Here is a 14123-nt window from a genome sequence, read left to right on the forward strand (position 1 = left end):
CCCCCAACCCCGTTCAAAGTACTGAAGATATTTAAAGATTAGTGGATATTGATGTTCCTGATATCCTAGGGCAGTGATGGCGAACCTTGGCACCCCAGATAATTTGGAACTACATTTCCCATGATGCTCAACTATACAGCAAAGTGCAGGAGCATCATGGAAAATGTAGTTCCAAAACATCTGGGGTGCCAAGGTTCACCATCACTGGCCTAGGGCCTTTATGAAATCTACATTAAAAACGTAAAGCACAAATGATGGAATGTAGTAACTAAGTCCTGCAATATATCCTTCCCTTTGCTGCGGCTAGAACAGTAATCCAAGTAACATTTGGTGTTAAAGGCTATAGAAAGTGAAGATGATCCTTCCTTTGTCATGTGCTCAGAGCAAGCGATTGCCTATTAGACCTGAGCACTATCACATACCAATATCAATATCTGTGAGCTGTGGGTATTTTCTTCATCTTCGGCAGAGACAGCAACTAAGAGGGAGCACTGGCAAATTTTTATATTACTGGGATGTGGGGAGGTACCGTCACAATCACACTGCCACTTTGCACTGAAGGTGAGTGTCACGTTAAGGGGTTGTACTTTCCTATGAGGGTAAACAGTGACTGAATGTTGAAATATAGAGAAGAGCTGCCTCTTCAGTACCTGAAAAACCCACACTTCTAGATTGTGTGGTTGACAAGAGTGGACTTCTCATGACAAATGTGGTCATCATATGTTCACATATAATATTCTGGTCTTATTTTGAGACTTTAAGTACATGTGAGAGTTGATTTATATAAGTTGGATATCCACAGATTAGTATTTTCTACTCCTGACTGGGAAACCATGAAGGGAAAATGTTCAGATCGAATTGAGCTGCATTTGACTAACCATGCCTCTGATTTACTGCCATGTTCTAAAGCATTGGTTCTGAAATCATTGTGGAAATATTAAACTGCTGTATCTGAAAATATGGCTTATACACTGTTCAGTCTAGAAAATCTCTTTAGAGGGTTATAACTTTCATTTCAGTATCTAGGGCGGGGGGAAACATTACAAATAGCACATAGAATTACCACCACTGCACATCACACCTTGAAAGAAGAACTGGTTACAATTAGACCTTTCATGGCTTGGAATCACGTGATTGAAAACAAAGTGCCCATATCTGGTGTTGCACAGAATTTTCAGACTTCAAGTTACCAACGGAATGACTACAGAGGGTCCTGCAAAGTCCAGTTTGACCATAGCTTTGTCTCACAAATACATTCACAATGAAGTGTCAGAACAAACACAGAGATTATGAGTGCCAGAGAAAAAGCTTATAAAGGTTATACAATGCAAAAAAATAGTGTTGGAAGAATATTAGATAATGTCCGTTTCTCGTTCTATACCCACATACTTCAGAGCATCCGCCTGGCTGTATCTGAAAAGCAAAGAAGGCAAAATTGATGTTAAGGTCTACAAACTTGCAAGACACCCAACCTATTTTTTTGAGTAGAATGGAAACTCGGGAGAGTCCATACCATCAATGCCACGGAATTCTACACTCCATACTCTACCGCACTATACTGCTCCTTAACCTTCCTAGCGGTATTCCCGAGCGTGACTCGGGGTTAGATTTTAGAGCCAAAAGCGGTAACCCCGAGCCACACTCGGGGTACCGCTAGGAAGATCGCTGGATCCTGGAAGAGGTTTTACTTACCTTTTCTCCGGGATCCAGCGAAGAATGTGGGCGGTATGCGGCGGTGGAGCTTCCTCCCGATCGTCTGCGAGCCCCGGCTTCCGTCTACGGCGACGTGACGTCCGCCGAGGGGTGGAACCGGCGGCAAATTCAAATGTAAAACACACCAAACACACTGATACCATTCAAAATAAAATCACATTACATTGCCCCCAGTGCCCTTTCCTGCAGTTTTACTGTACTTTTTATGTAAATATATGTGTATATATATATATATATATATATATATATATATATACGTAATTCTTGTGAATGAGCAGCCCAAACCAACTGTATATATATATATATATATATATATATATATATATATATATATATATACGTATATATTGGTTTGGGCTGCTCATTCACAAGAATTACATGCAAAATAATGGTACCGCTTTCAGCAACTAAAATCCAAAAGAATCATACCGCCAGGGAGGTTAACTAATAAGTGCCTACACGGAGCACAGAGCAGCCTTTAATACCGGATGAGCACAGAAAAATCAAGAACTGCAGCTTGGCCCAGGGAGAAAGGAGGATAGTTACATTCAAATGACTGTACATGCAGGAGTTGGTGTTGTGGCAACTTGGTGTTTGTTATACAAAGTTGAGGTACCATGTAGCACTCATCTGTTTATGCCATTGAATTTGGTCATTAACCAGTCAAGTTTCTGGGCGTATGATGCAGACCCCAAAAACTTTATGTCCTTTGGACATACACCCTGATCCTCGCCTCTCTCTCTGTGCTGAACTCAGCTGCTTTTTCTGGCAAATCACAGCTGTCATTTTGACAGCTGGAACTTGCCTTGCATTAGAGCAGAGGTTGCAGTTGCTGACTGTTCCAAACATTGTTCAAAAGCTTCATTGACAAAATGGATGGCCTTTAATCTGCATATGATACCAGTTACAGCAACCTTACAAGTAAAAGAAAAAATTTATGTAGCATTTGTTTCTATTTAATATTCTTAGTTAACCCTAATCAGCCTATTTAACTTCTTCCTCACCTTAGTTTTTTCAGCTGTTTTTTTATTTATTTTTTCTTCCCATATACCTCTTTTTGGTGCGTTAAAAAGCATTATGTCGCGCCTTACCGTAAAGGAGTGCACTGAAATTAAGAGGCTGCCAATACAATGGCACCTCACAATTTTTTCTACTATGATGCACTGCAACATGCAGCCTTAGTGCTTTGGGATGCTATTCAAACGTAATAGCACTGCAACATTACAACGCGTGTGCATAGGGTTTTTTATAGGTGTGAAAGTTGAAGTGGTTTTTACAGGTGCTAATTTTCTCCAATATCCTATGTAAAAATCATCAAGTAATATTTTTAGGAAATTTTCCATGCCTAAAAACTGTATACAAGCCAGCGTACGTAGGTAAACATATGCTATTGACCGTTACAGGTGAAACAATGTATCATAAGCAGAAAGAAATCACCTTATATCTATACTGTCAATGCCAACCTGTTCCAGTTTCCCAACCTTTTTTCAGTCAAGGCACCCTTTAAAATTATGCACAGTCGAGGCACCTTATGCTAAAATATAAAAAACTAAACTAATAATTTTACATATCACAGCACATCCACACATGTTGAACACCCAACATTAGAGATGATTTATTCTTCCAAAGTAAATACACCTTTGCACACTGGTACTGACTAGTATTCCAATGTTTCGTTTCTCTCCCAGTTTCTCTCCCTCACTCTGCTATTGTGACCCCAGTGCTGATGGAGAGATGCAGTGGAGGGGCAAACAAAGATGCTGTCCATGTTTTCCTTATTATCCCATGACGTCATTGGTTGTTTTGACACCAGTGGCCAGAAGGTTGTAATGGTGCACAATGATGAAAACTTGTGGTTTTGTGTAACCAAAAGGCAGACTTCATCCACATGCCGGCTTGTATACGATTTTTGAGCAATTTTTAGGCATTTTGCCAAGGAACCCTGGTTAAAAAAGGCTGTTCCAGGCTATATAGAAGATGAGCCTGTTCTAATTTTACATTTTAACCACTCTACAACCGCTCACAGTAATACTACTGCGGCAGAGTGGTTCGTTATCGTCCAGCGACGTAGTATTAACGTCGTTGGACACTCCCCCTTCTGGGCGGCGCTTGCGCGCCGCCGGAGGCTCGCTCCCGCTGTTTTCATTCACAGCGGGAGTCGGGGATCAAGTCTGGAGATCCGCCCATAGTGACAGGGAGTGACAGATCGGACTGTTCAGCATAGCTGGACATCCGATCTGTCCATGACTCACACAGTCACCTCCCCCCCTACACGTCAGTAAGCACCAGGCATACATTAACCCCTCCCTCTCCAATAAAATTAACCCCTTCCCTGCCAGTGTCATTTTTACAGTAACAGTGCATATTTATAGCACTGATTACTGCAGTAATGTCACTGGTACCCCCAAAAGTGTCAAAAATGTCAGTCAAGGGTCCGATCTGTCCGCCGCAATGTCGCAGTCCCGCAAAAAAAATCGCAGATCGCCGCCATTACGCGTTAAAAAAAAAACACCAAAAATGACATAAATCTTTCCCTTTGTTAGTAAACGCAATAACTTTTGCGCAAACCAATCAAAATACGCTTATTGCGATTTTTTTTACCAAACATATGTAGCATAAAACAAATTGGCCAAAAATTTTTAAAAAAATTGGTTTTTACATCTTTTTTGGGGGGAATTTCATATAAAAAAATGTTAAAAATAGTTATTTTTTCAAAATAAACGCTCTTTTTTTGTTTATAGCGCAAAAAGTAAAAATCGCACAGGTGATCAAATACCACCAAAAGAAAGCTCTGTTTGTGGGAAAAAAAGGACGTAAATTTCGTTTGGGTACAGCGTCGCACGACCGCGCAATTGTCAGTTGAAGTCGCACAGCGCCGAATCGCAAAAAGTGGCCTGGACGGAAGACAGCAAAATCCTCCGGTGGTAAAGTGGTTAATTTCCATTACAGGAATTTTTCAACCTCCCCTATTTACTAGAGTGCAAAATTATTCATAACCATTATATCCTGCAGAACACATCACCTCAGTATCAAATTTAATTGGATTATAAAAGTATGAACCAATCTTTACAATGCACTCTGTGGCAGTACTTCTACTAAACCCTCTTTTTGGTGAGTTAACAGTGCCTTATGTTGCTTGTTACACTAGGGCAGCCCACTGAAATGAGTTTTACCCTTTAAACTATCTGCTGACCACCCCTATATCTGTCTGAGAATGTTCCATTAGCCACGACCTGCTCCCTCCTCCCCAAAGAAACTTGATTAACGGCGACTGGAACCTATTGCGCCACTCCACTCTCCTCAATGTATCCTGCACAAAAAGGGAGGTATTGCCTTTAGGACGATTGTTGAAATAGGTCTTTTGAATATATATTTTTTCTGATATGCAACTTGAAATGGTTTCAATTTTGAGGCTTATTGAGAGCAGCTAAAACCAGGAGGTATAAACATGCCGCCTTTAGTTATCTCTCACCTGTAGTCAAAGAACAATTCATCTCCAGCCTGGATTGCTCGTTTGGCAAATATACCAATACGATGATCTCCATTTACCATGACTACTGTAATAAAAAAGCAGATTGTATTCAGCATAAGATAAAATATTTACATATGCACTCAAGTGCGTAAATAAGAGGTAATACGTAGGAATAGGAATAGGAAATAAATATACCACCATTTATTTACAAAAAATGTATGCTGGTTACGTTTGAAGCAAGGCCATTTGAGGGTCAGGGGAGTCTGGAGGGGAATAGCAGTTTGATGTACCCATGTTTCTGCTGATACCTGTGTCAAAGCACCTGGTGTGCTTATTTATGTGTGATCATTTTATCTTGCCATTTTAATAAAGCAATTTGTGCACAAAAAGCACTGTCAGTCCTATTCTGTTTTGCATGTGACCTGTATTTGAGTTTGGTGCCAACATAGTAAAATTAGCTTTTTGGGAAACTACCAATAACACAGCCCAAATAAAATCATTTCTGACCTTGATTGTATTGGGGTCAATACTGTGAGATGAGAGTTTATTACCTGCAAGAGGTGGGAACACGCATGTTCTAAGCGGCACTGAGATGTTAGTGTACTCTACAACAGCCCTCATTTGCATTTGGCAAGTGCAAATTTGTGGAGGGTGAGTGTGGAGCAGGGGTGGATTGGGCTGACAGTTTTCTGGCTGATCGCTTCTGGCAGAAGCGGTGCGGCCATCAGAGTGGCCCAGGATGGGGGGGGGGCTCCCTGCCCCCTGGGCCTCTCTGATGTCCTGTAAAAAAGGCTGTAGCGCTTCTGGCAGAAGCAATCAGCCAGGAAACGGTGATCTCCCGCTGTTACACAGCTTCTAAATGAATAGCCGGCCACTGTCAAATGAAGTCCTGCCTCCTGGACCAGCATTGGACCAGTATGCTGTCTATTGGAATAGCTGGTCCAGGAGGTGGGACTTCGTTTGACAGCGGTCAGCTATTCATATATAAGCTGTGTCTCAGCGGGAGTTTAACGCTCTGTGTAATCCGGCCGCCAGATCCTCCTAACAGTTTCCTTCCAATTCCTTCCTGCTGCACTCATGGGCAATGATAGGCTGCATTGATGGGCACTGATATGCTGCAGTTATATGGGCAATGATAGGCTGCACTGATGGGCAATGATATGCTGCATTGATGGACAAAGATATGCTGCAATTATGGGCACTTATATGCTGCACTGATAAACACTGATAAACTGCACCAATGGGCAATCAAATGCTGCAATGATGGGTACAGATTTGCCGCACTTATGGGCACTGATATGCTGCACTGCAAGGCAAAGATAGGCTGAACTGATGGGCAATGATGGGCAGCACAGATGGGCAATGATAGGCAGCACCGATGGGCAATGATAGGCTTCACTTAAAGGCACTGACATGCTGCACTGATGGGCAATGAAATGCTGTACTGATGAGGTGACACTGATGGCCACTGATGAGGCGGAACCTATAAGCTGCACTGATGGGTACTGATAAACTGAACTGAGGGGCACTAATAAGGCAGCACTGATATGCTGTACTGTCGGCACTGAAGAGGCTGCACTGGTAAGCTGCACTGATGAGGCAGCACTGACATGCTGCACTGATGGGCAATGAAATGCTGCACTGATGAGGCGACACTGATGACCACTGATGAGGCGGAACCTATAAGCTGCACTGATGGGTATTGATAAACTGAACTGAGGGGCACTAATAAGGCAGCACTGATATGCTGTACTGTCGGGCACTGATAAGCTGCACTGTTTGGCACTAATTGGCTGCACTGATGGGCACTGATGGGCAGTGATTGAGCCGTGTTTAGGGGTGGTCTTAGGGGTGGGGCAGGGTAGGGGTTGGGTGGGCAACTGGTGGCGAGTAACTCTTAAGACCTGGCTAGTGGCTCATGACTTGAAATTTTGAGCCCTGCTCTACAACACACTGGTGGTGGATGCACTTCATGTTATGGACTTTATGGATTTATTTTTTATTATTTATATACAATTGCGCTGCATCAATAATTTTGTCCATGTATGCTGGAGTGTAGTAAACGCACTTTAGATGTTTAGTGGCAATTAAGGGTATATTCCATATTGTTTACGGATTTGGTACGATCATGTCATATACTCACTGCACTGATTGTTTTTTGGTTTGTAGTTATATACTACCATTTAGTAAATTCCCTTTTAAAGAGGAACAGTTCCAAAGGGGCCCAGGAAATTTCTGACTGCATAGAATAACAGGTATAATGGAAAGGTCTTTGCAGCTGTAGAAGCTGTGAAAGACCCAAAGCTGGAGACAGTAGGTACTACATCAATAAGGACCACAGCTATCTCTTGTAATTGAGGTGATCGCCTCAATAGTCGTCTGTTCACAGATAGACTTTTGGGACTCTGAATCTGAAATGATCATAGCAACTAGTGGCCTTGCCTGTTTTAGGGCCTTAAGAAGTTCAAATATAGACTACACAAGTGATGATTTGGGCCTCTGTGGTTGGTATCCATGAGGAATTGGGTTATTTTGGCAACATGATCTTGAGTGACTGTAGTAAAGATCTCTGATGACAAGGTAGGGGACTCAGCTTCACCTGACAAAGCCAAAAGATATTCCAATGTTGTAGAACCTATAACTCAATAGCAGAGAAAGGAATTCTCGCATACATCCCATCTTCATGTGGACAACCTACATGAAAAAACAAGCCCAGGTGTTATGATCATGATAGGAATAGGGAGACTCAATGGCGTCTAAGCAGATATAAAGACTCTGCAGGGGATCCAACCCATCTCCACTTAGTATAAATAAATTTGTAGTCAAATTTTGAGTTGTAGAAGGTATGTTGCCATTGTGCTGAATTTGGAAGGGAAGCAATAGCTTTTCTACAGTCAGTATACAATACAATACAATACAAACCTTTAGCGTAACAGTTAGGATTTACAGAGTGATTCGCAAAACGGATTTTATTCCCTTTTCTTGTGGCATCCACAACATAATCTGTAGAGAGATTATAGGAAAACATAATCACGTGCATTTTATTCAAAAGAGCAAAATGTTGAGGAATTTTATGAAAATGCATATAATAAAACTAAATAAACTTCTCAGACCAAAATAAATTAAAGCATGAAAAGTGACACGAAGCAAACAAGCGAATATAGGTTGATTTTTTTCATAAAAAGCTAAGGGCATTACCTTAAAAGCAAAAATAAGTAGGCAAAAAATCTTAATGACAGAGATTTTATTAATTAAAAAAAATTGAATTTTTGTAAGAACTTAAAGTAAAATTCTTTTCTCCGAGTCCTCTGACAGTCGCCGCCCGATGGTATTAGCCTTCACTAATGGGTAATGGCGCACTCTGCAGGAGCAGGCTAGGCAGATAATTGATTATCAGGTTAATACAAAAAAACTTTTTTATACCTCGGCACGCCACTAGGGGGCCATCCCTCAGCCATTATCCTGAACCCAATTTGATATTACCTCAGTTTGTAGCAAGCAGTACCGGAAGGCAACAACCCCCAGATCCAAAAACTGGGGCGGCGACTGTCAAGAGGACTCAGAGAAAATAATTTTACGGTAAGTTCTTACAAAAATTCTATTTTCTCTTACGTCCTCTGACAGTCGCCGCCCGATGGTATTAGCCTTCACTAATGAGACGTCCCAAAGCAGTGCATGTATGAGGGGTGGGAAAGCAATGCAACCAATTGAGAAGGTAAAGCAAATAACCGGGCCAGTAACAACCTGAGCCCACTGGAAAAAACTGGAACAAACCCAGAAAAAAACACCCCAAAAAGGAGGGACAGTAAAATAATGTCCCCTTAAACAACTGCCGCACTCAAAACTTTGCGGCCACAGGAAGCATCCGAAGATGCCAAAACGTCAAGTTTGTAAAGCTTTTGAAAATGTGCATGGACGACCAGGTCGCCGCCTTGCACACCTGAGCCACAGACGCCTGATGGCGAAAAGTCCAAGAGGCACTAACGGCTTGAGTAGAATGGACCTTAACCGGGAAAGGAGGAACCCTAACCCATGATGAAATAGGCCTGAACAATTGTCTGTCTGATCCACTTAGAAATGGTCGCCGCGGAGGTGGCCGATCCCTTTCCGAGGTCCCTCAGGAAGAACAAATAGAAAATCAGACTGCAGAATCGACTCCGTGGCGGACAGGTAGACCTTGACCGCCGGGCCACATCCAGAGAATGCCAGGTAAACTCCCTAGGATGCTTGGGTCGTGCACACAGCGAAGGCAACACAATATCCTCGTTGAGGTGGAATGAAGAAACCACCTTGGGAAGAAAAGAGTGATTCGGTCGCAGAACTACCTTATCTCTATGAAGTACCAGATAAGGAGAACGGCAGGACAAGGCCGCCAAATCAGACACTCTGCGAGCCGACGTTATAGCCACCAGAAAGGCAACTTTCTGTGACAACACAGACAGAGGATCTCTCTGAAGTTCTCGAAGGGAGGTTTTTGTAACACTGACAAAACCAAATACAGATCCCAGGGAAGCAAGAGAGATCTCCTCGGGGGAGCCAAATGCCGAACCCCTTGAATGAAGGTGCGGACCAAAGAATGTGACGCCACAGGTCGTTGAAAAAAGACGGACAAGGCCGACAACTGACCCTTGACTGTAGTCAGCGCCAGGCGCTGATCCACGCCCTTCCGCAGGAAGGCCAAGACCTTTGCCAAGAAGGGTGAAAACCATGCACTTCGCACCAAGCGATATACGCTTTTCAGGTGCAGTGAGAAATCTTCCTTGAAGTGGCTGTGCGAGCCTTTTACAAGGTAGGGATGACCGCCTGAGGAAGACCTCTATCCCTCCGGACCTGGCTTTCAACAGCCATCCTGTTAAAGCCAGAGACTGTAAAGCAGGATGGAAGATCGGTCCTTGAGACAGAAGATTGTCTCGCAGCGGAAGCCGCCAAAGAGGTTTGACGACCATCTGAACGATGTCCGCGTACCAGGACCGTCGAGGCCAGTCAGTGGCCATCAGAATGACTGACATCCATTCCGATGCCAACCTGCGGAGGAACCTGGACAACAGTTGAATCGGAGGAAAGGCATACAGTGGCCGATAGCAGTGTCAAGGCACCACCAACGCGGCCGCGGCATCTGCCAGAGGATCACGAGTCCTGGCCACGAACCTTTCCACCTCTTTGTGGAGATAGGACGCGAACAAAGCAACGTCTGGGGTCCCCCACCGGGCACACAGGAGGTGAAACACCTCCGGAGGTAGGAGCCATTCCCCTTGGTCCAAAGTCTGGCGACTCAGGCAGTCCGCCTGCCAGTGTTCCACACCCGGAATGTGAATGGCCGAGAACGCTGGTACATGCGATTCGGCCCAGGATAGAATCTCGGTCACTTCCTTGGCCGCCCGGGCACTCCTGGTTCCCCCTTGGTGATTGAGATAAGCCACCGCCGTGGCATTGTCCGTCCATACCTGGACTGGACACCCCTGAAGCTGAGATGACCACCGGTACAGACAAAGCTCGATCGCTCGGAGCTCCAACTACCACTATTGGTAGTGAAGTCTCCCCGGCCGACCACGTCCCCTGGGCACAAAGCGTGCCCAGAACTCCTCCCCAGCCCGACAGGCTGGCATCTGTGGTGAAAATCGTCCACAACAGAGGCCGGAAAGGCAGACCCTGCGGCAAGAACTGCGACTGGAGCCATCACAAGAGATCCGACCGCACGGGACGACTCAATGAAATCCACTTTTCCAAGGACTGAGGCGTCCTGTCCCACCTGTCCAGGATCTCTGCTTGCCGAGACCTGGTATGAAAGTGAGCAAACGGAACTGCTTCGAAGGCCGAGACCATCAGGCCCAGAACCCGCATGCAGGTCCACAAAGAGGAGAGATTGCTGAGTCCAGAGTTTGTTCTCCGGAAGGAAGACCCGAGTTTGAGCAGAGTCCAGGACCATCCCTAGGTACTGAAGACGAGTTGAGGGAGTCAGTGCTGACTGCTGAAAATTTATGGTCCATCCGAACTCCTGTAGTGTCCGAACCGTCACGGCCAGATCGTTCGCCAAGGTCACACATGAGTTCGACCTTAACAAGAGGTCGTCCAGGTAACCGAGGACCGCAATGCCCCGTAAACGCAGTAAAGCTAGAACCGGAGCCAACACCTTGGTGAAAACCCTGGGAGCCGAAGCGAGACCGAAAGGCAACACCACAAACTGGTAGTGCTCCCCAGCCACCGCGAAGCGGAGATATCTCTGAAGACCCTCGAGAATAGGGATGTGGGGATACGCATCCTATAAGTCGATGGATACCAGGAAGTCCCCAGGCCTCAATGAGGCCACCAACGACCGGACGGACTTCATCCTGAACTACTGTACCCACACAAGGCGGTTCAGAGACTTCAAATCCAGAATCGAACTCACCTAGCCTTCTTTCCTGGGCACCGTGAACAGGTTGGAGTAAAACCCGCAAAACCTTTCCCGTGAGGGAACGGGTACAACGACTCCTTGGGCAAGCAGATCGTGCATGAGATCCCCGAGACGATCTGGGGGACAGTCGGAGAATGGACGGGAAGAACCTGTCTGCGGGGCGAGATCGAAACTCGATCTTGTACCCTGAATTAATTAGTTTGTGAACCCACCTGTTCTGAATGCAGGACAACCAGGGTTCCTGAAAGTAAAGCAGACGTCCCCCCACCCAGACAATGGGTGAGGGCTCCCCTTCAGGAAGAGGTGGACTGGGCCGCCGAACCAGACTGACCGGCTCTTGGCGTACCCGACCATGGCTGCTTGTAGCCACCGGGAAGTCAGAAGGGTTATCCTTCTCCTGCGTTCCAAAGGAACGAAAGCAATTATGTTGAGTCTTAAAGGAGGGCCCCCTCCGCGTGCGGGGGGACTTACCCTCGGTGACCTGGGGCAGCAGAGTACTCTTACCTCCCGTGAGCCCCTCAATCAACTCCTCTAGAGTTTTCCCAAAAACACGATCCCCCTCATGGGGGACCTCAGACACCGTCTTTTTGGACGCGTGGTCAGCCGACCAGCTCTTTAACCAGGTAATGCGGTGGATCACAAACCCCACCGCCGACAACCGGGCGACAAACGGAGCCTTGTCCGAGGCCATGTCGCACAGGAACATTGCAGTGTGGATGAGCTGATCCTTCTGCGAAGCCCCTTGCCTATGTCGTGAGCACCTGAAAGGCCATCACTGAGGCAAACACAGGTTTCAACAGGAAAGCCGCCACCAGATAAATGTGGCGGGCAAGCGCTTCCACACGCCTATCTGCCGGAATCCCTGAATACCAGGGAATCCTCTACTGGCAGCAAGGTGGACATATTCAACCTAGACACAGTGTGATCCCTTGCTTGGGAACACCGTCCAACGTTTGTCCACTGCCTCCAAAAACGGATAGCAGATGGAAAAATGCTTAGGCACCAACGTGTGCTAAATGCGTCGCCACTGGTCATTCACAATCTCGTCAAATTCCTCAGGGCAGGAAAAAAGCCTGACCCGACTTCTGGGGTCTGCTTAACCCGAAAACGGACCGCTTACTTGACTGAGCTGGCTCATCGTCAAGATTGAGAGTTACTGTTATGACGCCAATGAGAGCATCCATCGTAGCGCGTTCCCACGCTACAGAGGAGGAAGACTCCCCCTCCTCCTCCCTCTCAGAAGCGGAGGACTGGGACCCCTCAGGGGGACCATCGTCCGTGGCAACCAATTTGGGCTCAGAGTCAGAGGACTGGGAGGGCACAGGCTGTTTTTTGGAGGAGCGTGCCGACATCAGCAGATTCACCTGGGACGCTAAAGTCGCAAGAGCAGCAGATATAGAGGCCATGGAAGAGGATTCAGGTGTACCCGAAGCCCCCACCAGGTCTGCGGGGGATTTATTATCCTGGGAGTCCATTTTTGCCCTAAAATGAGAAAGGGACGCTGGCCCTTTAAATCGGCGGTTCCCGCGGACCCCCCCCCCCCCCTGCAATCTGCACTAACAGAAAGAGCCCCCCTGTGAAAACACACTAGCCACAAGTAAAAAACTTTTGGTTGAAAAATGACAAAAGGATTAACAAAAATCCCCAGCCTGTCAGCACATTTTTACTCAGGAGAAAGTGTGAAGAAGGAGGAAGCGACATCACATCCCTAGAGGCCCAGTCCTCGAGCCCAGACAAAAGGCGCCTATTGAAACTCAATGACAAATGTCACAGGGAAAATGGCCGCTTGCCCTTATGAGGCATTTGCCCACATCCAAGATGGCGCCCAATCGGGAGCCTGTGCAGAGTCCCAACATGGCTGCTGTCCTCACATAGAGCTTAGAATCTGCACACCATAAAAAACATGGTGGCCGCTCCAAACGGTGGCAGACAAAGTGTACAAACACATTCTGGCTATCATCAGGGACCCCAGAGAGACCCCCACAGCACCCCATACAGTGCCCCCAGCTGGAGCAGGGTGGGAGGGAGAAAACCACCAACCCGGCCAGAAGGGGGATCCTACAGAGACCACCAGCCCTGCTATCCCCTAAGAGTGGGCCCACAACCCCCCAAACGTCCCCAGGGACAAGGGGGTATCAGTACTCACCATCCAGGAAGCGGGCACCGCTCAGATACGGGAGACCTCCCACCCTAAGTGGGGGGGGCCATCAGCCATGGAGGGATGCTGGCAACATGCGGGCGATCCGGGTTGAGACATCCTCAGCGAAGACGCAGCTCCGCAGGCTCGTCCCCATATGGAGCGACACTGTCGTTGCAAGGCCTGGGCGTACCAGTATCCTGCGACGCTCATTGGCAGGCTGGGACTCCATAGGGATCTATGATACCCAGTCCGAGGACCAGCTCTGCATTGACTTGTAGTCCCTGACTAACTAGTGATAGTGAGAGAAAATAAAAATCTATTGTGTAAAGAAAAACACATAAATTCAGAAAAAAAAACAAAGAAAAACCGAGACACTAGGTCTCAGCAGGGAAGACCTAGCTCTA

General features: G+C 46.3%; 1 protein-coding gene across 1 annotated transcript in view; it reads right to left on the reverse strand.

Annotated features, from left to right (window-relative positions):
* Nucleotides 1-518: 518 nt before the first annotated feature.
* The window catches only part of EZH1 (enhancer of zeste 1 polycomb repressive complex 2 subunit), a 212296-nt gene continuing 198691 nt past the window's right edge, over nucleotides 519-14123 (reverse strand). The window contains exons 20-22 of the mRNA XM_082271240.1: nucleotides 8108-8188; nucleotides 5186-5270; nucleotides 519-1413 (exon numbers count right to left, since the gene is read on the reverse strand). Coding sequence (XP_082127366.1) covers nucleotides 1353-1413; nucleotides 5186-5270; nucleotides 8108-8188 — 227 coding nt within the window. The 3' untranslated portion in view covers nucleotides 519-1352. The remainder of the gene's footprint in view (nucleotides 1414-5185; nucleotides 5271-8107; nucleotides 8189-14123) is intronic.

Source organism: Pelophylax lessonae (assembly GCF_965119305.1).
Source record: "Pelophylax lessonae genome assembly, chromosome: 11".
NCBI lineage: Eukaryota > Metazoa > Chordata > Amphibia > Anura > Ranidae > Pelophylax > Pelophylax lessonae.